The following is an 18,536-nucleotide window of genomic DNA, read 5'->3' as shown; positions in this document are numbered from 1 at the left end:
TCTTCCTTAAACAGTCTTCTTTGTTCATTTTCCTGTTGTCTAAAGCTTAGTGTGAGATTGCCCCATCTTTTTGGGGATACCCTTACCTCGGAACCCGCTTGGCTTGGCTTGGCTCTACGAATTTCACTTTTAGTGTGAGATTGCCCCATCTCTTCGGGGATACCCTTACCTCGGGTAGTCTAAAGCTTAAACCTACGCTTCCTCGTGTCCCTGTTCGGGCGCCAATTGTCGGGGGGTTTAGCCCCCCCCACCCCCCCCGCACTCCCCCACACTCCCCCGACCTGCGGGAGAGACGGGGAAGGATGAGCCAAGCAAGGAAAGGGGCGGCAGACTGCCCACACCCAGCCCTCCCTCACCGGAGGACAATCAGACGCCTGGAGTCAAGTCGGTGCAAGATCTCGTTTATTGGGGAAGTACATGCCACTAATATAAGGCACAGGAGCCAATCAGGTCTAAGATCGGCAGGAAGGGGAGGCATGGGCTGTCCATCAAGGGCGGGAGAGCCAGGGCGTCACAGCCCACAGAACCGCCTCTGGGTTATAACCAAAGACACTTGTAGCAGCTGCGCGTTGTTGTTAGGTGCTGCCATCTTAGCCACACGTGGCCCCAAGACTGAGAAACAGGCGGGGCCAGCTAGTTGACTTCCAGGTGTGCCCCACAAGCCAGCAGCTGCAGGAGCAGCAGGCCTGCTGCGGTACCTGACCAACCTGAGAGCCCAGTGCCAGATAAAGCTGGATCCCCTAGTCCCCTTCCCCAAGAGCTGTGTCTGGGGAGGGGAAGCAGGACATCTGGGCGGCCAAGAAGATGAAAGCCTGCCTCACCCATTACCCATTGGACAAGGTAGACTCAAGTGGAGGAACTCCAACTTCAGTGCATTGTCAGACCACATAACCACCACCGGAGTCCATAGTTTTCTATAAAAAACAGAAATCCTGCCAGGCACTGGTGATTCACTCCTGTAACCCTAGCTTCTCAAGGAGGCTGAGATCTGAGGATCACAGTTCAAAGCCAGCCAGGGCAGGAAAGTCGGTGAAACTCTTATCTCCAATTAACTACCAGAAAACCGGAAGTGGCGCTGTGGCTCAGGTTTAGCCTTGAGTAAAGGGAGCCCAGGGACAGTGTCCAGGCCCAGAGTTCAAGCCCCAGGACCAACAAAAACAAAACACCACCACAAAAACCAGAAATCCTGGATGAGCTGTATCAGGAGAAAGATGAGTGTGTCAGCCAGGAGAAGAGGGAGGAGCTGCAGGAGCTTGTTGCTCCTGGCAAGTGAAGGTACAGAGTGCTACGACCAGATCCCGGCAGCTGCCGAGGCCACCTCAAACCTCTCAGGCCCCATAAACATGAAGTTTTGGAGAAGTGGCAAGCCACTTCTGAAGAGGTGAAGCTTCTTGGATACAATGTGGAGGTTGCCCCAAGAGAGGCTGGAGAACCCTGGTCCCTCGAGGACCCCACTACAGAGCAGATTGTGCCACTGCACCCGGATATCCAGCACCTGCTCTCAAGCTGCAGAGCTCGCAGGCATGGGCAATGAATGACCTCTGCTTCCTATTGTTCCACAGCACTGAGGCAAATGATGAGTTGGAGGTAATTATTGCCTGAAGACCTGGAAGTTTTCACCGGAAGTGGGCTCCTATGCTCTGAAACGTACTTTTGGGGCATGAGAGCCAGGTCGCATTTTCAGGCCTAATTATAAAGGAGTAGGGTGCGGGGCTAACTGTAGGCCAGATAAGAGCAAGAGGCTGCTGCCAGGTGGCCCAAACTCTAGAGACATCGAACAGTCCACTGGATGCCTGGGAAAGGTCCTTGGTGAGAACTACTATAGAGTAAATTCTTTACAAAGAAAGATGGGAGCAATGGCATAGTATTAATATTTTACAGAATAGTAACTAATTCATGCATAACTTAATAATACTGCCTTTTCTCAATTTCATGGCATAGTTGGACATATTAAACTATAACATAGCATTATTTTAATTTTATAACATTGTCTTACTTTTGATATACTTTTATATTAGTTATATTAATATTTCATACATATTATGTTGGCATATTCATAGTACAGTCACTTGCATTTTCGAAAATGTATTGAACTCCATATCAGCAACGGTGAATTTTCTTGTATGGTGAAATGCCACAATGAGGATTTTGAGATGAGAAAATAATAACTGTGGAAAACAAGACAACATGCTGAAAGTGTGGAAAAGAAGGAAAAAGCTGTAAGCAGAACAACTGAAGGTGTGCTGCAACTGATGAACACACACCAAATAGGACAGAAATGTAACTCACAAACAAGAATTACCAAGCCTCTAGAGGATATTACATATCTCCATTTTTCAGTAAAACATACTACAATGATGTATATTGGGTATTATTTGTTAAATAAGATAAAATGTTAAAATAAAAGAGAATTAAAACAGGGAAAAGATTTTAATAGACAGTTCTTCACAGAAAACAAGCAAATGGCCAAGAGTGCTAGGAATCTTGCTCAGTTAGAGAACTTGCTTAAGCATATAGAAGGCCTTGGATTTAATCCCTGATAATACACACACACACACACACACACACACACACACACACACACTGTGCACACAAAAAAGTATCTAAGCATGACTATTATCAGGGAAATGCAAATAAAAGCCATAATGAGGTAGCAACTCACTTTTATCCTTTTACAAGGATAAAAGACAAGCTAATATTACTGTATAAGTAAGTTTGCTGAGAATTATTTTAAATACTTTTACACACGCAGAAAACATTGGGACAACACACACTATTTGGGTATTTTTTTCGTTTCTGTTGGTCATGGGGCTTGAACTCAGGGCCTGTGTGCTATCTCTGAGCTTTTTCACTCAAGGACAGTATGCTTCCATTTAGAGCCATGGTGCCATTTCCAGTTTTCTGGTGGCTAACTGGAGATATCTCATGGATTTTCCTGCTCAGGCTGGCTTCAAACCATGATCATCAGATCTCAGCTTCCTGGGTAGCTAGGATTACAGGCATGAAACACTGGTGCCTGGTGTGTGTGTGTGTGTGTGTGTGTGTGTTTTCTTATAAGCATTTTTCTTGTTATTAAGCAGATTTTGAAGCAATTTTAATTGTTGCATAGTAAATTATATAGATGGGCCAAAACTTATTTAGCTTTCCTTCTACTATTGGCATTTAGCTACTTCTCTATTTTCATTACTACAATAAACATTTTTGTAGACAAATTCCTAAGATGATCAAGTTGATTAATTTTGATAGGGTCTTGCTACACAGCCCAGGCTGGCCTTAAAGTTGTGACTGCCCTGCCTCAGGATTTCATGCTTGGACCATCACCCCCTCCTTGAGATTCTGCTTTTGTTGGTAGTGTGGGGTTTTGCCTCAGGGCTTCGTGCTTGCTGAGCAGGCACTCAACACTTGACATATGCACATACCAGCCCCATTTTACTTTAGTTCTCAGGGCTTCATGGTTTTGCTGGGTCCTGGCCTTGGATCATCATCTTCCTCTCTCTCCTGCGCGGCTACCATCATTATGGGGCAAACCACCACAACAAACTTCTTGATACAAAGACTTGATTTTTTCCCCCCAGACTAGCCATGAACCATTATCCTCTTGAGTTCTGCCTCCCTAGTAGCTGAGATTATATGTATGAACCCCACAGCTAGCCCCAAGATGATCCTTATTCCTTAATGGTAGCTTTCCAAAGGGAAGAATGACTAAAGATATAAAGTCACATTCTCAATATAGGATTGCCTAACTGATTACTGGAAAGATAACTTGTACTCCCAGTGCAACATATGAAGATCCTAAATTTTGCTATTAACATTTTTTACTCCTATATCGATCCTTGTGGATTTCATAGGTCAAAGCAGAATCTTGTGCTCTAATTGACCCCTCTTTGATTAGCAGCAAGATTACACACTCATCACTCCCTTTTCATCACTTTGGCCTCCTATTTCTGAATACTCCTTCAAGGGTGCTTATGTTTTCCTTTCTTGACTACTAAATGGTATTTTCGTCCTCAGACCTTTGAATGTCCCACAGACATTTCAAACTCAGTATGTCCTCAATTAAACTCATATTCACTCCTACACTTCTTTCAATTTTTGGGTGATGACATCATCAACCACCCAGAAACTCTAGTCAGACACTTGCATCTTCTAAAATGAGTCCCTTCTCTTGTTGCTACATCTATTCACTATGTTTCTCCAATTCCACCTTCTAGATTTATTAATGCATTAAAATTTTTTCTTACATGTCTTCCCTTCCCACTAGAAATTGACCAGTTTGGAGGCCAGGAATAAAATCTTATTTATCTTCACATTTCATACAGTGCCTTCTTTTCTTGGGATGAATGAGCTAATGACTATTTCTTAGCTAGGTATGGTGTTGCGTATCTGTAATTTCAGCCCTGGGGATGCTGAGGAAGGAGAATTATGAGTTCAAGTCCAGTCTAAGCTGTACAGAAAAACCTTGCCTAAAAAACAAAAACAAAACAAAAACACCATCATCATCATCACCAACAAAACTATTTTTGGGATGAGTGAGTGCTCCTTGCACAAAACTTCTAGTTTAAAAGGGCATAAAACTTAAAACAAATTAGTACCCAATGCTATTGTAATTATTTTAGAACAAATGATTGTACATTAATAACTAATATTCAATATATAGATTCGACTGATCATATTTACCCATTGTCCATAATTGATTATTGAAAATCGTGCTAATTAAAGAACACTTCCTGTAATTCTAGCTACTCAGAAGGACAGTGATCATGGTTCAAAGCCTGCCCTGGCCAGCCCTGGCAGGAAAATCTGTGACATTCTTATCTCCACTTAACTAACAAACCTCAGGAAGGGGAGCTGTGGCTCAAGTGATAGAGCACTAGCCTTGAGGAAAAAACTCAGAGACAGCGCACAAGCCTGCCTGGGTTCAAGCTTTAGGACTAGTGTGTGCACAAACATGCAAAAACTTCTTCTCTCTGACATATTTTACTGGAATTATGAGTTAATTATACAGCTCTTAGAGAGGCTGACACATAAAATCCTCTTATCCTAAAGGGCAGCCACCAATATCAAAGGTGTAAGTATTCACTTCCTACTAGCCTTTTGTAGAAAAGATTATCTCTTTCTACCAAAATTACAGGCTAAAAGACAATTTTACTAAGAAAATAATAAAGTATATATGTATGTAGGCAAGGCCTTGCTGTATAGCCCAAGCTGTAAAACACAATCAAAATTAACTCAGTTTCCTTAATTGCCTCATGTACCCATTTTCAAGTTAATATCTGATAACAGCTTATTGCCGGCAGAGTTCTAAAACATTGCTAGCATGAAATCCAAAATGGAGAATGGTTAACTATAAGTCTAATGATGTAGATAATTTTCCCAGTGCTTGTCAACAAGTTCAAATGCCTCTTTCTGGATATAATCTAAGAGAACTAAAGGACATCTTATTGGTGTCTTACTGGTCTTGTTTTTATCAGGAACACGGTTGAAAAATGGGGTTCATTTACTTCACAATTCCCTGAGTCTAAACAGTTGAGAAAGCTGATGTTTTCTTCCAAGGCTCAGCTGTCAGCCTAACCCACCCCAATAGGAGTCTGAATGTTATTTCACAGATTCTATATAATCTGACACAAGCACAGTAGGTTCTTTATTGTTAAATTATTATGGTACCATATGCAAAGCTAAAAGTAAAGGGACTGATCTATTTGTACATTCACATTTCCAATTCTTGAATAATAAACAAGAACAAAGGATCAGGTAGGAAAGGAAAACCGAAGCCAGGGCTTCCTTACAAGTCTTCTAATTTCTCTAATAATTATACAAAACGTGCTCAAAATTTCAGAAAAACTTTTTCCTACATGTAATATCTTACTAATAAATAAGTGTTTACCTCAATAAATTAGAAAGACATCAGTAATATTGAGATAATCTATTTTGGCTAATTATAATTTGGATATAATATAGGCATCAAAAATAAAGGGGTGGTATAGTTTAAATTTTTCCAAAATGTTAAGACTTTTAGTGCTGAGTTTCCAGTTCTAGAATTGTCCATTCCCCTTGTGGGGAACAGTCTTCAGAGGAAAAACTAGCCATGGTGATACTTGCTGAGGAAGTATCAAGTGGAGATGTTAGTTCACTCCATTTGTTCAAAGTGTCAACATGTGCTATACCCTGAGGTTTAGAGTTGTCTCGTGCTAAAAGGAGGGTCTGACTGATTAAATACTGTGCTAGATTTAGGTCTTCAGGAAGAGAGTTTGTAATATTTAAGTTTGAATCCTGTTCAGACAGCAGTTGCTTTAGTAGTGTCCAGTCTTGCTTTGCAAAGTGTTGGTCATCTTCTAAATCCACAGATGCAACAACATGTGTTTCTGTTTCCATTTTCTGCTCAAATGCTTCTGTTACATCCATTTCATATATTGGAGAGAGGGTTTTTGAAGGCCGGAGGTCACACATGCAGGTTTGGGCCAGTGTGTCACAATCATCTATGTCTCCTGTAATAATTCATAATACTATACAATGTAAAAATTGCGCATGTTGGTACCAGTCAGTTCTGTAGAATAATATTAACACAATATAACAGTGACAGCCCTCCAAAAAAACACCAAATGGGAAAAATAACATTTATACAAAATTGACAAATTTTTGAGGCATTTATTTTTCTATGTTAAAAATTCAAAAGTAATATTTAGCAGCAAAATCAACATAGGTAGCTAACAATAATTCTTCATACTTGAATTTGGAAACTTATGATACAGAAAATAACAAATAATTTAAACATAAACATAGAAAGTACACATATATCTAATTCACTACAATAGAAACTTAAGGAGAAAAAAAAAGACAGGTTTTTGTTGGTGACTTTTAAAATAACTCAGTTCCAAAAGAGAGAATAAATACATTTTATCTAAAGGCTTACTGGTCTATTTTCACATGCAAAGGAGGATGCAAGCAAGGACAAACAAACAAAAAAGTACAACTTTTAAAGCTATCCTATTCTTATGATTTTGCTGAACAGGGATTACTGATCAATATTTTCCTTAGTTATGATATACAAATAGTTCTGTCAGCCATTATTGCATGTTTTAAATGTGGGTCATTAGTCTGAGTTATTGTAATATGAAAGACAAAAACATAAAACAATTAGACAAGAAGTCATCTATGCATATGAAATAAGCCTAAGCTTTCTTCATATATCATCACTGCTTCTAAATATAATCTCTTTTAGGAAATTTATTTGAAAATTTTATAATAGAATTATATTGATCCTGAAAGTTTTAACCTCTGTAAAATGTATATAAATTGTAATAATTCATCTAGTTGTTAAAATAGTTCAATGCTTTTAGTTACATATTACTATAGTTATTGCACAGCCCTCTTAGATAAATACTAGCAAGTTCATAAGTTATATCAATGTATAATAAAACTTCTAACAGTCAAGAACTCTGATATTAAATTAGACATACATAACAAAGTAACAACAGACTAAGCCTTTTTGTTCTTTCATGTAAAATCTCCTGGTAGGTTATCTTTGTTTAATAAACAACCAGAATTTTTACTAGGTATTCATTCTTCAATAAAGAATAACTACCTGATTTTCATATTATCAAGAAATTTTAGATTTTCACTTAAAATTTGAAACTGTTGCTGAATAATTATTCTATCTAACTAAAATATAACATTCAGGGCTACATACAACCTTGTACTTCTATAAATGTATTTTCTTATGCATTAGCATTTCTATTTCTGTACATTACCTGCAGATAAAGCATTATTAGCTTTTTCGGTAGTTGTAGAATGGCTCTCTTTCACTTGACCTTCCTGAGGCAGGACTTGACTCCGAAAGGAGTCCAGAGATTTTGTAGAACTGATCTTTGGTATGTCAGAATTCTGTTCTCTTTGATGAAGCTCCAAATGGCATGGTCTTTCTTGAGACTTCATATCACTATTCAAGAATTTACTATGTTGCTGAAAGTCACTCTCTTTATCACTTCTACTGTTTACTCTTTTATCTTCTGGAAAAAGTTGTCCTTCTTTGGACAGGGCATCTAATGTAGTCTTTTGGTCTGTGGCTGTATCACTATGTTTATCTTTCCTTGAAGAGTCAATGTTACTAAAACTCAAAAGGGTGCCTTCATTTTTGCAGATACGATTGCCTTTATCTTGTTTACACTGTAAAATTTGATCTTCACTTTCTTGTGGGACTCTGGAATAGCAGGTGCCCCCATGTTGTTTGTTAGAAACACCATAGAAAACATCAGGTGAAAGAGAACCCACAAAGGGCTGAGAGGAGGTGTGTGCTTCCCCTTCATCAGACCCCAGTTCTTCACATTCATCTACTGAAAGCAAAACTGATCTTTTAAACTTTTTAGTCACAGAAAACTCACGGCTTTCGCTTTCAGTTCCATCTTCAAAAGCTAAGTTAATGATTCCCTGAAACTGCTGAGTAGCTAAGTTAGGTATAGAGAAATTTTCCGCAGCATTCTCTGCTTCTGATCTCTCATCTTCTGTTTCATCTGCTGAAGAGGAAACCTGGTCTATTTCCTGAACAAACTGAACATTGCCTCGGGAAGTACTGTCTTTTTCCCTTTGGTGAACAACTGTAGGTCGAGACCAAATTTCTGGCCTTTTTCTGGGAAACTCATCATCACTTGTTGAGTTAACTTGGAAAAGATCATTGCTACTTTGCTTCTTTATTTTTATTTCAATCCTTAAATTGCTGTCATATATCTTTAACTCTTCAGGAGTACTAGTATCACTGCTACTTCTTCCAAGAAAATCATGGCACAGCATCGTGCCACATTTAGAAACGCCTCTGTCATTGGAGCCATCATCGTCCTGAGACCCTCCAGCATCGTAGTCTTCTGATCTGGGCTTTATGTCATCGGAGGATGTGGTAGCACTGCCTGTGTCAGACTCAGGACTCTCTCTTGGGTGCATGACAGGGGCACTCAAATTCCAGTGGCCCATGAATGGAGTGTCTGGAGTTTCATGGCTCTCAGGAGTTTCTGCTGTTTCCATATTTTTAGGGGAAATTTTTCCTGATGGTTGTATAGGAACACATTTGGAGGAAACACATATATCTGCTAGAGCATGTTTATTTTCCTTCACAGCAGAGTGATCAGACACCTGACTTGAAACTATCAGATCTGCATGGACTTTAGATTCTCTGTCATCCTGAATAGAATCTAAGGTACCATTTGTCCTCCCAGAGACACAAGGTATCACTATGGCTGATGTTTTGTTTATGTCTTGTCTCCCTACCTGTTTATCTCCATCTGATATTAAATGGATTTGTTCTGCATTTGAGAAGTCTGAACCACACGTTGGATTAAAGCTTAAAGAGTTTTCATTTGGACTTGAAATCATGGATTTTAGAGCAGTGGTGCTATCAAATTTTGAATCTAAATTATCACTCCCATCAGAGAGAGAATATCTTTTAATTGAATTCCCATGGTTTGTGTCTTGGTGATTGGGAAATTTTGTTTCACTTTTATCGGAACAAGTCTGTTTTGATTTCAGTTCATGCTCTATTGATTTATCTAGCTTTGAAACGTTTTGGCATTCTAACACCAACTTCTGTTCTTGGTTGTTTAGAGGCTTTTGTGGGCTGGATCTGAATGATGACTGGAATGCTTCCACACCACTCATTTTAGATGAATGGTTACTCAGAGGTCTGTGAAGCTTTGGTTCAGCAATGCTGGACTTGTTATTATTGTGCACATCACGAAGCATACTTTTTTGGACAACCAATGTTTCGCTTTTTAAAGGTTTCTGAGTAGTCTGGGTTTTCAATGTAATCTGTCCAGAAAGTGTTTTTTGCTTTGAATCTTTATTATTCAAAATTTCACCTCTCTTTGACAGATTTAGATTTTTAGGCACTGACACAATTTTTGAATTAACCTTTGGCAAAGTGGTATGTCCTTGCTTGATTATTTTTCTCTTATGTGTCTGTTTATCTGTAGTTGTATTGTAGTTCAACTTTGTCACATTTTCATCAGACTGCCTTGAAGAGATTGAGGATTTTACTGAATTTGGTGAGTCTCCTTGGGGTCCTAAGAAAAAGAGTTGGGAGATATAATAGTCACTGCTTGAAAGTAAAATCTAGTGTCTTAAAATATATCTAATAAAAATAAAAGATAACATATCTAATATCTACCACTCAATGGGTAGTTACAGATTAAGGGTCTCATGATAAAATATTTTAAGATTTTTCTATTAAAAATACAGAGGGTCAGGTGCTGGTGGCTCATGCCTGTAATATTAGCTACTCATGAAACTAAGATCTGAGGATTGTGGTTCAAAGCCAGCCTGGGCAGGTAAGTCTGTGAGACTCTTATTTCCAATTAACCACCAGAAAACTGGAAGTATCACTGTGGCTCAAAGTGCTAGAGTGCTAGCCTTGAGCAAAAAAACTCAAGGACAATGCCCAGTCCCTGAGTTCAAGTCCCCTGGCTGACAAAAATAAATAAAATAACTAAATAAATAAAAATATAGAGGGACCATCCCAGAGCAGTAGTAGAAATTGTTAAAATAGAACTTATCTTTCTCAAGTAAAAAGCCTTGAACCTCTTGATAAAATCAGATTTGCATAAATATATGAGAGTAGAAAAATCTTGATTTCCTTTATATTAAAGGAGCAAGAAAGCCTTCTCTATGAAGTTTTACAGAGGGAAAGGACAGTAAAAAAAAAAGATTGTTCTACACCATTTTCTAAAAGGGACAATCAAGCTATTTAGTAAAAGCCAACTGATTTATATGATCTGAAGAGAAACCAGAGTATTGAATGAAGCTATTTAAAAAAGCAAAAGTTGGGGTTGGGAATATGGCCTAGTGGTATGAGTATTTGCTTCATATACATGAAGCCCTGGGTTCAATTCCTCAGCATCAGATACATAGAAAAAAAATGATATCTTGGGTATTCATATCTGCCAAATAGAATTATCTTTTATTCCCTAGTACTGGCAGTTGAACCCAGGTTCTTGTGCAAACTGGGAAAAGCCTTACCACTGGATCTATGCCTCCAGTCCTACCAAACTTTTTTTTTTTCCAGTCCTGGGGTTTGGGAGTCAGGGCCTAAGCACTGTTTCTGGCTTCTTTTTGCTCAAGGCTAGCACTCTAGCTCTTAAGCCACAGCCCCACTTCTGGCTTTTTCTATACATGTGGTGCTGGGGAACTGAACCCAGGGCTTCATGTATGCGAGGCAAGCACTCTACCACTAAGCCATATCCCTAGCCTTTCCTTTTCTTTTTCTTTTCTTTTTTCTTTCTTTCTTTCTTTCTTTTTTCTTCATTGTCAAAGTGTGATACAGAGGGGTTACAGATTCATATAAAAGGCAGTGAGTACATTTCTTGTTCTACTTGTTACCTCCTCCTTCATTCCCCTCCTCCCCCCTCCCTCTTTCCCTCTTTCCCCCAAGAGTTGTGCACTTGGTTTAAACAGCCCTTTCTTTTTCTTTTTGTGCCAGTCCTGGGGCTTGAACTTGAACCTGGGCACTGTCCTTGAGCTTTTTTGCTCAAGGCTAGAGCTCTTTGAGCCACAGCACTACTTCTGGTTTTTTGGTGGTTAATTATCTGGTTTTCTGGGTGGTTAATTAGAAATAAGAGTTTCAGACTTTGCTGCCTGGGCTGGTTTCAAACCCCAATCTTCTGATCTCAGCTTCTTAAGTAGCCAGGATTACAGACTTGAGCCACCAGCGCCAAACTCTACCAAACCTTTCAAATGTTTTTTGGTCTGTTGTGGGGCTTGAACTCAGGGTCTGGGTGCTGTCTCTGAGCTTTTTTTGCCTAGAGCTAGCCCTCTACCACCTTGAGCCACAGTTCTACTTCCAGTTTTTGGGTGGTTAATTGGAGATAAAAAGTCTCATGGACTTTCCTGCCTGGGCTGGCCTTGAACTTTGATCCTCAGATCTCAGCCTCCAGAGAAATTACGATTACAGAGATGAGTCACCAGTGCCCAGCTTACAGCCTCATTTTTTAACTTTTTTTTTTTTTTTTGCCAGTCCTGGGCCTTGGACTCAGGGCCTGAGCACTGTCCCTGGCTTCTTTTTGCTCAAGGCTAGCACTCTGCCACTTGAGTCACAGCGCCACTTCTGGCCATTTTCTGTATATGTGGTGCTGGGGAATCGAACCCAGGGCCTCATGTATATGAAGCAGGCACTCTTGCCACTAGGCCATATCCCCAGCCCTCATTTTTTAACTTTTGCAATTAAGTAGCTGTACAAAAAGGTTATAATTCCTTAAGTCAGGTTAAGAGTGCAAAGCATCTTGCTCAATGTTCTTCCATGGTTCGCCCTCATTTTCCCTCTCCTATCTCTAGCCTTAAGTAGTTCAATTTTTACATAGTATACATTGAATATACTGACTGTATTTCTCATTTTTCCTCTCTCCATTATGTGTTCTCATTTTTGACTTCCACCAACATATGTCTGCTTAGTGGTATTCATTTTGTTAAATAGTTCTGCCTTATTTTTAATTTTCAGTATTACTTCATAAGGTAACCCACACTATTTTTATGACTATGCCAACTGCTTTTACATGAAAATACCTAACACTTGAAGAAAAATAATGTTTAGATTATTATTTTAGCATATTATATAATATAACTAATATTCTTTCTTTCTTAGAACACTGAAAAACAATGGCGTAAAATTCTTCCTTCCTCCATGTTATGGCTATCAAGATTGTGGCATTATTTTAATGCTCTTTAGTAAAAGCTTTGCCAATGGAATTCCTACCATGATCAACGAAACATTCAAGGGACATGGGCTTATATATTAAAATACCAGAAATGCAGATAAGCTAGTGAGTTTTGTTTCTCTCATAAAGGACAAAAAAACCAAATTCATTTACTACAAACATGGAAATACTTGTCAAAAAAGTAAAAGTACCAATTCTTACCTCTATAGTTGTGAAACAAATACAAAGTAGTGAAATGCTTATTTGCTATTGATATTCCAAACAAGAGTTTTGTTTATCTAACTTATACAAGGAAGTAATACTCACAACACTAAGAACTATTTCAGATTTACCTTGAGTTTTAGCAGGATTAGATGGGGCACTCTTTGTCCTTTGCTGAGCCGGAGAACATCCATTGCTATTTCCTCTTTTCTTCAAAATTGCCTGTGGTACTGGATCACTGCATCCGTTGCCAATGCCCTTTTTTATTACACTAAGAAAAATGATTTGCACTCAGTGTTACAATGAGATTACAAAGCATGATTTATAAGACTCTTATATAAAATGTATTTCTCAAGAAATAATAAATATACCTCTTCTGAAAATAGAGAAACCACCTGTTCATAAGTCTTTCAAAGTTATGTATGATAAAGCAATGTATGATCACATACCATTAGTATGTACATCAGTAAGAAAATTGCTTAAAATATCACTGTATATATTAAATTTTTAACAGAAGTTTTTTTCAGTTTTAGCTGAAGTGTACAGTATATAATTAACTTTCAAGAAAGTTAATATATAGGTAAAATATCTTAAATAGAGACCTACCTATTGTTTATGTCTTGTTCACGGATGCTTTTTTTATTGGAAGTTCCATTGGTAATTCTTGAAACAAGTCGAGATTTTACTGCTGTAAGTTAAGAATAAATCAGCCATGAGGTAGAATACATTAAATATGTAACAAACTAGTGTAATTTTACTGGTTAGACAGAATAAACAAAATTGTTAAAGTGGGAAGGACTACATTTTCTCTCAGTTTGCATGACTATATTAAAGAAATATTTTTTTTTAGAATTGTAAAGTAAATAAAAACCCTCAGGGGCCATTGTTTCTGGGAATTTTAACTATCAGTGTATTTATTCCCCAACAAAGCATGAAAATAAAAACAAAGCAAAACAAAACTAGTGTTGAATCCAGTGTGGTACATGACTGGAATTCCTGCACGTGGGAGGGTGAGACTGGGCAATCACGAGACCAGCCTGTTTCAAAAAGTAGTGCTGAGTTAGGGGTAGAGCACTTGCCAGTCAGTGCAAGACTGTACTTGATGTCAGGTACCACACAAATAATAAATGAACAAAACCTACCTATAGTGGAAGTTTTGACACTGTCCACACTGTTTTTCATCATTGGTCCTGAAGAATCACATGAGTATAGCTTCTCTCCAGAAGACTTTTCTTCCTCTCCTGATCTTTTATCTGTTGGTTCATCCAGGCCTGTGTTAGAAATGAGTAGCTCCATACTTGAACTTGTAGATCTGCAGGCGGGTCCTGTGATTCTGAGGCACGGAGAGTCTTTTCCTGTCGCCTTTTTCAAAGGCTTTGCTTTGGCTTGCACATTTAAGTTCCCAGTAAATAGTTTGGGTCTTGCTCCTGTAATTTGCCCTTCCTGACTTCTTATTCCTTTTCCATTTAATGAACTTTTCTGTCCAGTTGCTGCCGCTGCTGCTGTTGATCTTTCCATACCTTTTTGTGACATGGTTTCCAACTTTGCATTATCATTTCTTTCTACTTTGGGCTTTATTATAGATTTGGGCTTTTCAGGAATATTTCTTTCCCCATTTTTCAATTCTTTAGTGATCTTAGACGTTACTTTTGTACCATCCTTTTCCTTGAACTCATCATGCTTCAAAGTTTTACTCATAGTATTTCTATTAGCATTTGAGGAATGTCCAGATGCTCCTAATCCATCAGATTTCATTTTTTGATTAGCAGAAAGAGAATTCCAACACTCTTTTTTATTACTTGCCCTCCAAGATTTGCTTTTTATGACACTAGAATCAGTAACTTGTCTCCTTTGCTACAAAGAAGAAAAAAACATGTTGTAAATTGAAGTCTTTGATATATAATATTTTGTTTCAAAATAAATCAATTTTCAGAAGAAAATAGTGAAGTTCATACTATGACTTAAAGTCCCTTAAAATTTGAATTATCTTTGATGGTTTTCATACAATTGGTGTATCTCTGACCATATTACCTTAATCGGATCTGTAATACAACATTAGGTGTTTATTTAAAAGATCTGTTATTTTAATTTCTGGAGTTATGGTCGAGTTAATACCTAAAGGCTTAGGATATCTTGAGTAAAAGACAAAATCCAAGAATTCTTGATGACTAACTATCAGGATTATGTCAAATCTTTTTCATGAATCATTTAACCTTAGAGCAATCCTAAGATATATAGACAAGAAATTGGGAATTAAAGTAGGTATGTGACTTATACAAGGCAAATGCTAGGGATAGGATTAGGCCTTGAGATCATGAGTTACTGCCTCAAGGATGTAGTAATTGAAATGTTATAATTTTAGGGACATTATAAAGATAGCTACAAAAATATTTTTCTTTTCCTTCTTTCTTTTTTTTATTTTTATTTCTTGCCAATCCTGGTGCTAGGACGCAGGGCCTGGGCACTGTCCTTGGCTTCTTTTTGCTCAAGGCTAGCACTCTACATAGTGCCACTTCCTGCTTTTTCTGTTTATGTGGTGCTGAGGAATCGAACCCAGGGCTTCATGCATACAAGGCAAGCACTCTACTACTAAGCCATATTCCCAGCCTCAAAATTTCTTTCTTTAATTCTATCCTAAATGTCAGAGATTTTATCATTAAAGGTTTAATACCCCTGACAAGAGCAGTTTACTTTGGGGCATTTAAGATAAAGCTCCTAGGAAACAATATATGATATCTGAAAAATCTGGGTTTTGCAACAAATGGTGGCAGTATAGTGCTGGTGATATAGAGAAAAGGAATTTAAAAATACAGATGAAAAAGGAGAAAGGAAGGTAAGCAATACCTCTTTTTTCTTAAACTCAACTTTGATAAGAAGTTGGTAGGAATTTTAAAATAAAATGTTAAGATTATATTGTCATTTTTTTGACAAATGCTTTTTTTTTCTCCTTTATAAAGCTATATGAAACTATAGAGGCCTTTTGTATCTAAAATCCTTGGCACCATGTCCATTGTATACTAAGGACTCAACAAAATGTTAGCTTATTAAAACTGTGCACATATTGATATATAATTCAGTCTGATTTTACTTATAGAAAGATCCTGACGACATTAAAAACAGTCTAAGAGGGGCTGGGGATATGGCCTAGTGGCAAGAGTGCCTGCCTCATATACATGAGGCCCTGGGTTCGATTCCCCAGCACCACATATACAGAAAATGGCCAGAAGGGGTGCTGTGGCTCAAGTGGCAGAGTGCTAGCCTTGAGCAAGAAGAAGCCAGGGACAGTGCTCAGGCCCTGAGTCCAAGCCCCAGGACTGGCAAAAACAAAACAAAACAAAAAAACCAGTCTAAGATAAACTAGTGTATAAGTGTACACATGCAAGTATGTGTATAGTGGCAATAAATGAAACAAATAACTTAGCTGAATTTTGGAGAACTGGTATAGATATAAAGAAATCAATAGATTCTTATTCTGGCTTTGCCTCAGAGGAGCCTGGGATAATTACATAGTATTAATGTCTTTGGGACTTAGGTTGTACATATCTATAGAGTGGAGAGTGGTCTGTACAGCAGTGTTCTAGGATTGTAACAAAAAATCAGCAATAATTTTTTTGTTTTCTTGGTCAAGTCTTAGTTCTCTACTTTTAATACCTAAAGCCATACCAAGCTTTACTTTTAAACCTCTTTCCCACCCTTTAAACAAACCCCAACCCTGGGTGCCAGTCATTTGGATAATCCTAGCTAATGAGGAGGCTTAGATCTGAAAATCAAGGTTTGAAGCTAGGTGGGGGAGACAAATCTACTAGACTCTTATGTCCAATTAACCACCAAAAAGCAGGAAGTGGAGATCTGACTCAAGTGGCAGTAGATAAGTTTGAGAAAAAAAAAAAAACCTGACTGAATCCTGTATAATTTATCATATCCCAGTATATTTTAGATCTACTCTTAGGAGAGAAATACAAAGGCAACAATGCCTTTTATGTTTATATAAAATGATATATATCTATAGATGTCTATAGGTATAGAGATTTTTGTATACAGAAATGAATTCCAAGATATGTAAACAAGAGATCTCTCTTTACAATAAATTCCATTTTTGATGATTTTATCTACTTTTCTTTATATATGGTAAATTCAAGTGTATATCTTCAGGAGGGTGGGGGAGAAGGTACAGAACTCAAGGGAATAAGGGTGAAAAAGTGTGGCAATAGTGCTCACTGGACACAGGTGAAAGTGAACTATACAACTCATGGGTGGAGACTGGAGGGAGAGATTGGGCAAGAGTGAGAGAATAGAAGACACTGTATGAAATGAAATGTACTCATTACCTGAATCAGGTAATTGTAATCCCTCTGTACATCACCTTTATAATAACAATTAAGTTAATTAAGAAAAAAAGCTTTGAGTTCAAGCCCCAGTTTGGCATAATGAATGAATGAACAAGTAAATGAAACAAGCAAAAACAGATCCTAATCTATACTGTTCTTTGTTTTTGTTTTTTTTTTCTTTTTTCTTTTTTTTGTTGGCCCTGGGGCTTGAACCTCGGGGCCTGTGGTTCCTAGAGCTGCTTTTTTGCTCAAGGCTAGCGGCTCTATCACTTGAGCCACAGTACACCAATTCCTATACTGTTCTTTAATTTGTGAACTTTGAGATGTAATGCTTTTGGTGAAACTTATGTATTGGATAAACTAAACATATGCATCTAAAACCTTCATATTACTATAGTATGGTGAGAAAAGGACTCAATATGTCTCTCTAGGTAGGGTCTGATTGATACCTATCTGCAAAGTTTATATAAACTTTTCATAAACATATAGCCAACTAGGTAGAAGTCACCATATTGTATTGATAAATTTGAAGAAATAAGAGAATGAACTCACTAAAGACTTTGGTTTAGATACTTGGTACTATTACTGTTTGGTTAACTTTTTTTATTATTGAAACAGGGTCTTGCTATAATAGCTCAGGCTGGCTGGCAGTACTGAGACTAGAGGTATAACTACCATGCCCAGCCTGGTTAACTTCTTTTTTTGTGACAGTACTGGGCTTTGAATTCAGGGCCTAAGTTCTGTCCCTGAGCTTATTTTGCTGAAGTCTAGGAATCTACCATTTGAGCCACAGCACCACTTCCAGCTTTTTCTGTTTATTCTTTTTCTGGTAGTGAGGAATCGAACCTAGGGCTTCTTGTATTGCTAGGCAAGCATTCTACCACTGAGCCATATTCCCAGCCTTGGTTAACTTTTTTTTTTTTTTTTTTTTGGCCAGTCCTGGGCCTTGGACTCAGGGCCTGAGCACTGTCCCTGGCTTCTTCCCGCTCAAGGCTAGCACTCTGCCACTTGAGCCACAGCGCGGCTTCTGGCCGTTTTCTGTATATGTGGTGCTGGGGAATCGAACCTAGGGCCTTGTGTATCCGAGGCAGGCACTCTTGCCACTAGGCTATATCCCCAGCCCCTTGGTTAACTTTTTAAATAAAAGAAAATTCAAATATAACCAAAAAACAGAGCAGTACAGTAAATCACTATGTACCTAATATCCAGCTTTAACTTGTGACAATTGTCAATTTTGTTTCATGTATACCTATGCCCATTTTATTTTGAAACCAATCCAGACATCATATATTTTTCCTTAAGTACTTTAGTACTAGTA

General features: G+C 38.1%; 1 protein-coding gene across 4 annotated transcripts in view; it reads right to left on the bottom strand.

Moving 5' to 3' along the window:
* Window positions 1–5,617: 5,617 nt before the first annotated feature.
* Btbd8 (BTB domain containing 8) overlaps window positions 5,618–18,536 on the bottom strand; it is an 89,416-nt gene continuing 76,497 nt past the window's right edge. For all 4 annotated transcript variants that reach the window (XM_048351958.1, XM_048351959.1, XM_048351960.1 and 1 more), the window contains 5 exons: window positions 14,033–14,744; window positions 13,497–13,575; window positions 13,022–13,161; window positions 7,749–10,046; window positions 5,618–6,485 (listed from right to left, as the gene is read on the bottom strand). In XM_048351958.1, coding sequence (XP_048207915.1) covers window positions 6,013–6,485; window positions 7,749–10,046; window positions 13,022–13,161; window positions 13,497–13,575; window positions 14,033–14,744 — 3,702 coding nt within the window. In that variant the 3' untranslated portion in view covers window positions 5,618–6,012. The remainder of the gene's footprint in view (window positions 6,486–7,748; window positions 10,047–13,021; window positions 13,162–13,496; window positions 13,576–14,032; window positions 14,745–18,536) is intronic.

This window comes from Perognathus longimembris, chromosome 7 (genome assembly GCF_023159225.1).
Source record: "Perognathus longimembris pacificus isolate PPM17 chromosome 7, ASM2315922v1, whole genome shotgun sequence".
Lineage (NCBI taxonomy): Eukaryota > Metazoa > Chordata > Mammalia > Rodentia > Heteromyidae > Perognathus > Perognathus longimembris.
This window is presented reverse-complemented; position numbering and strand designations above follow the sequence as displayed.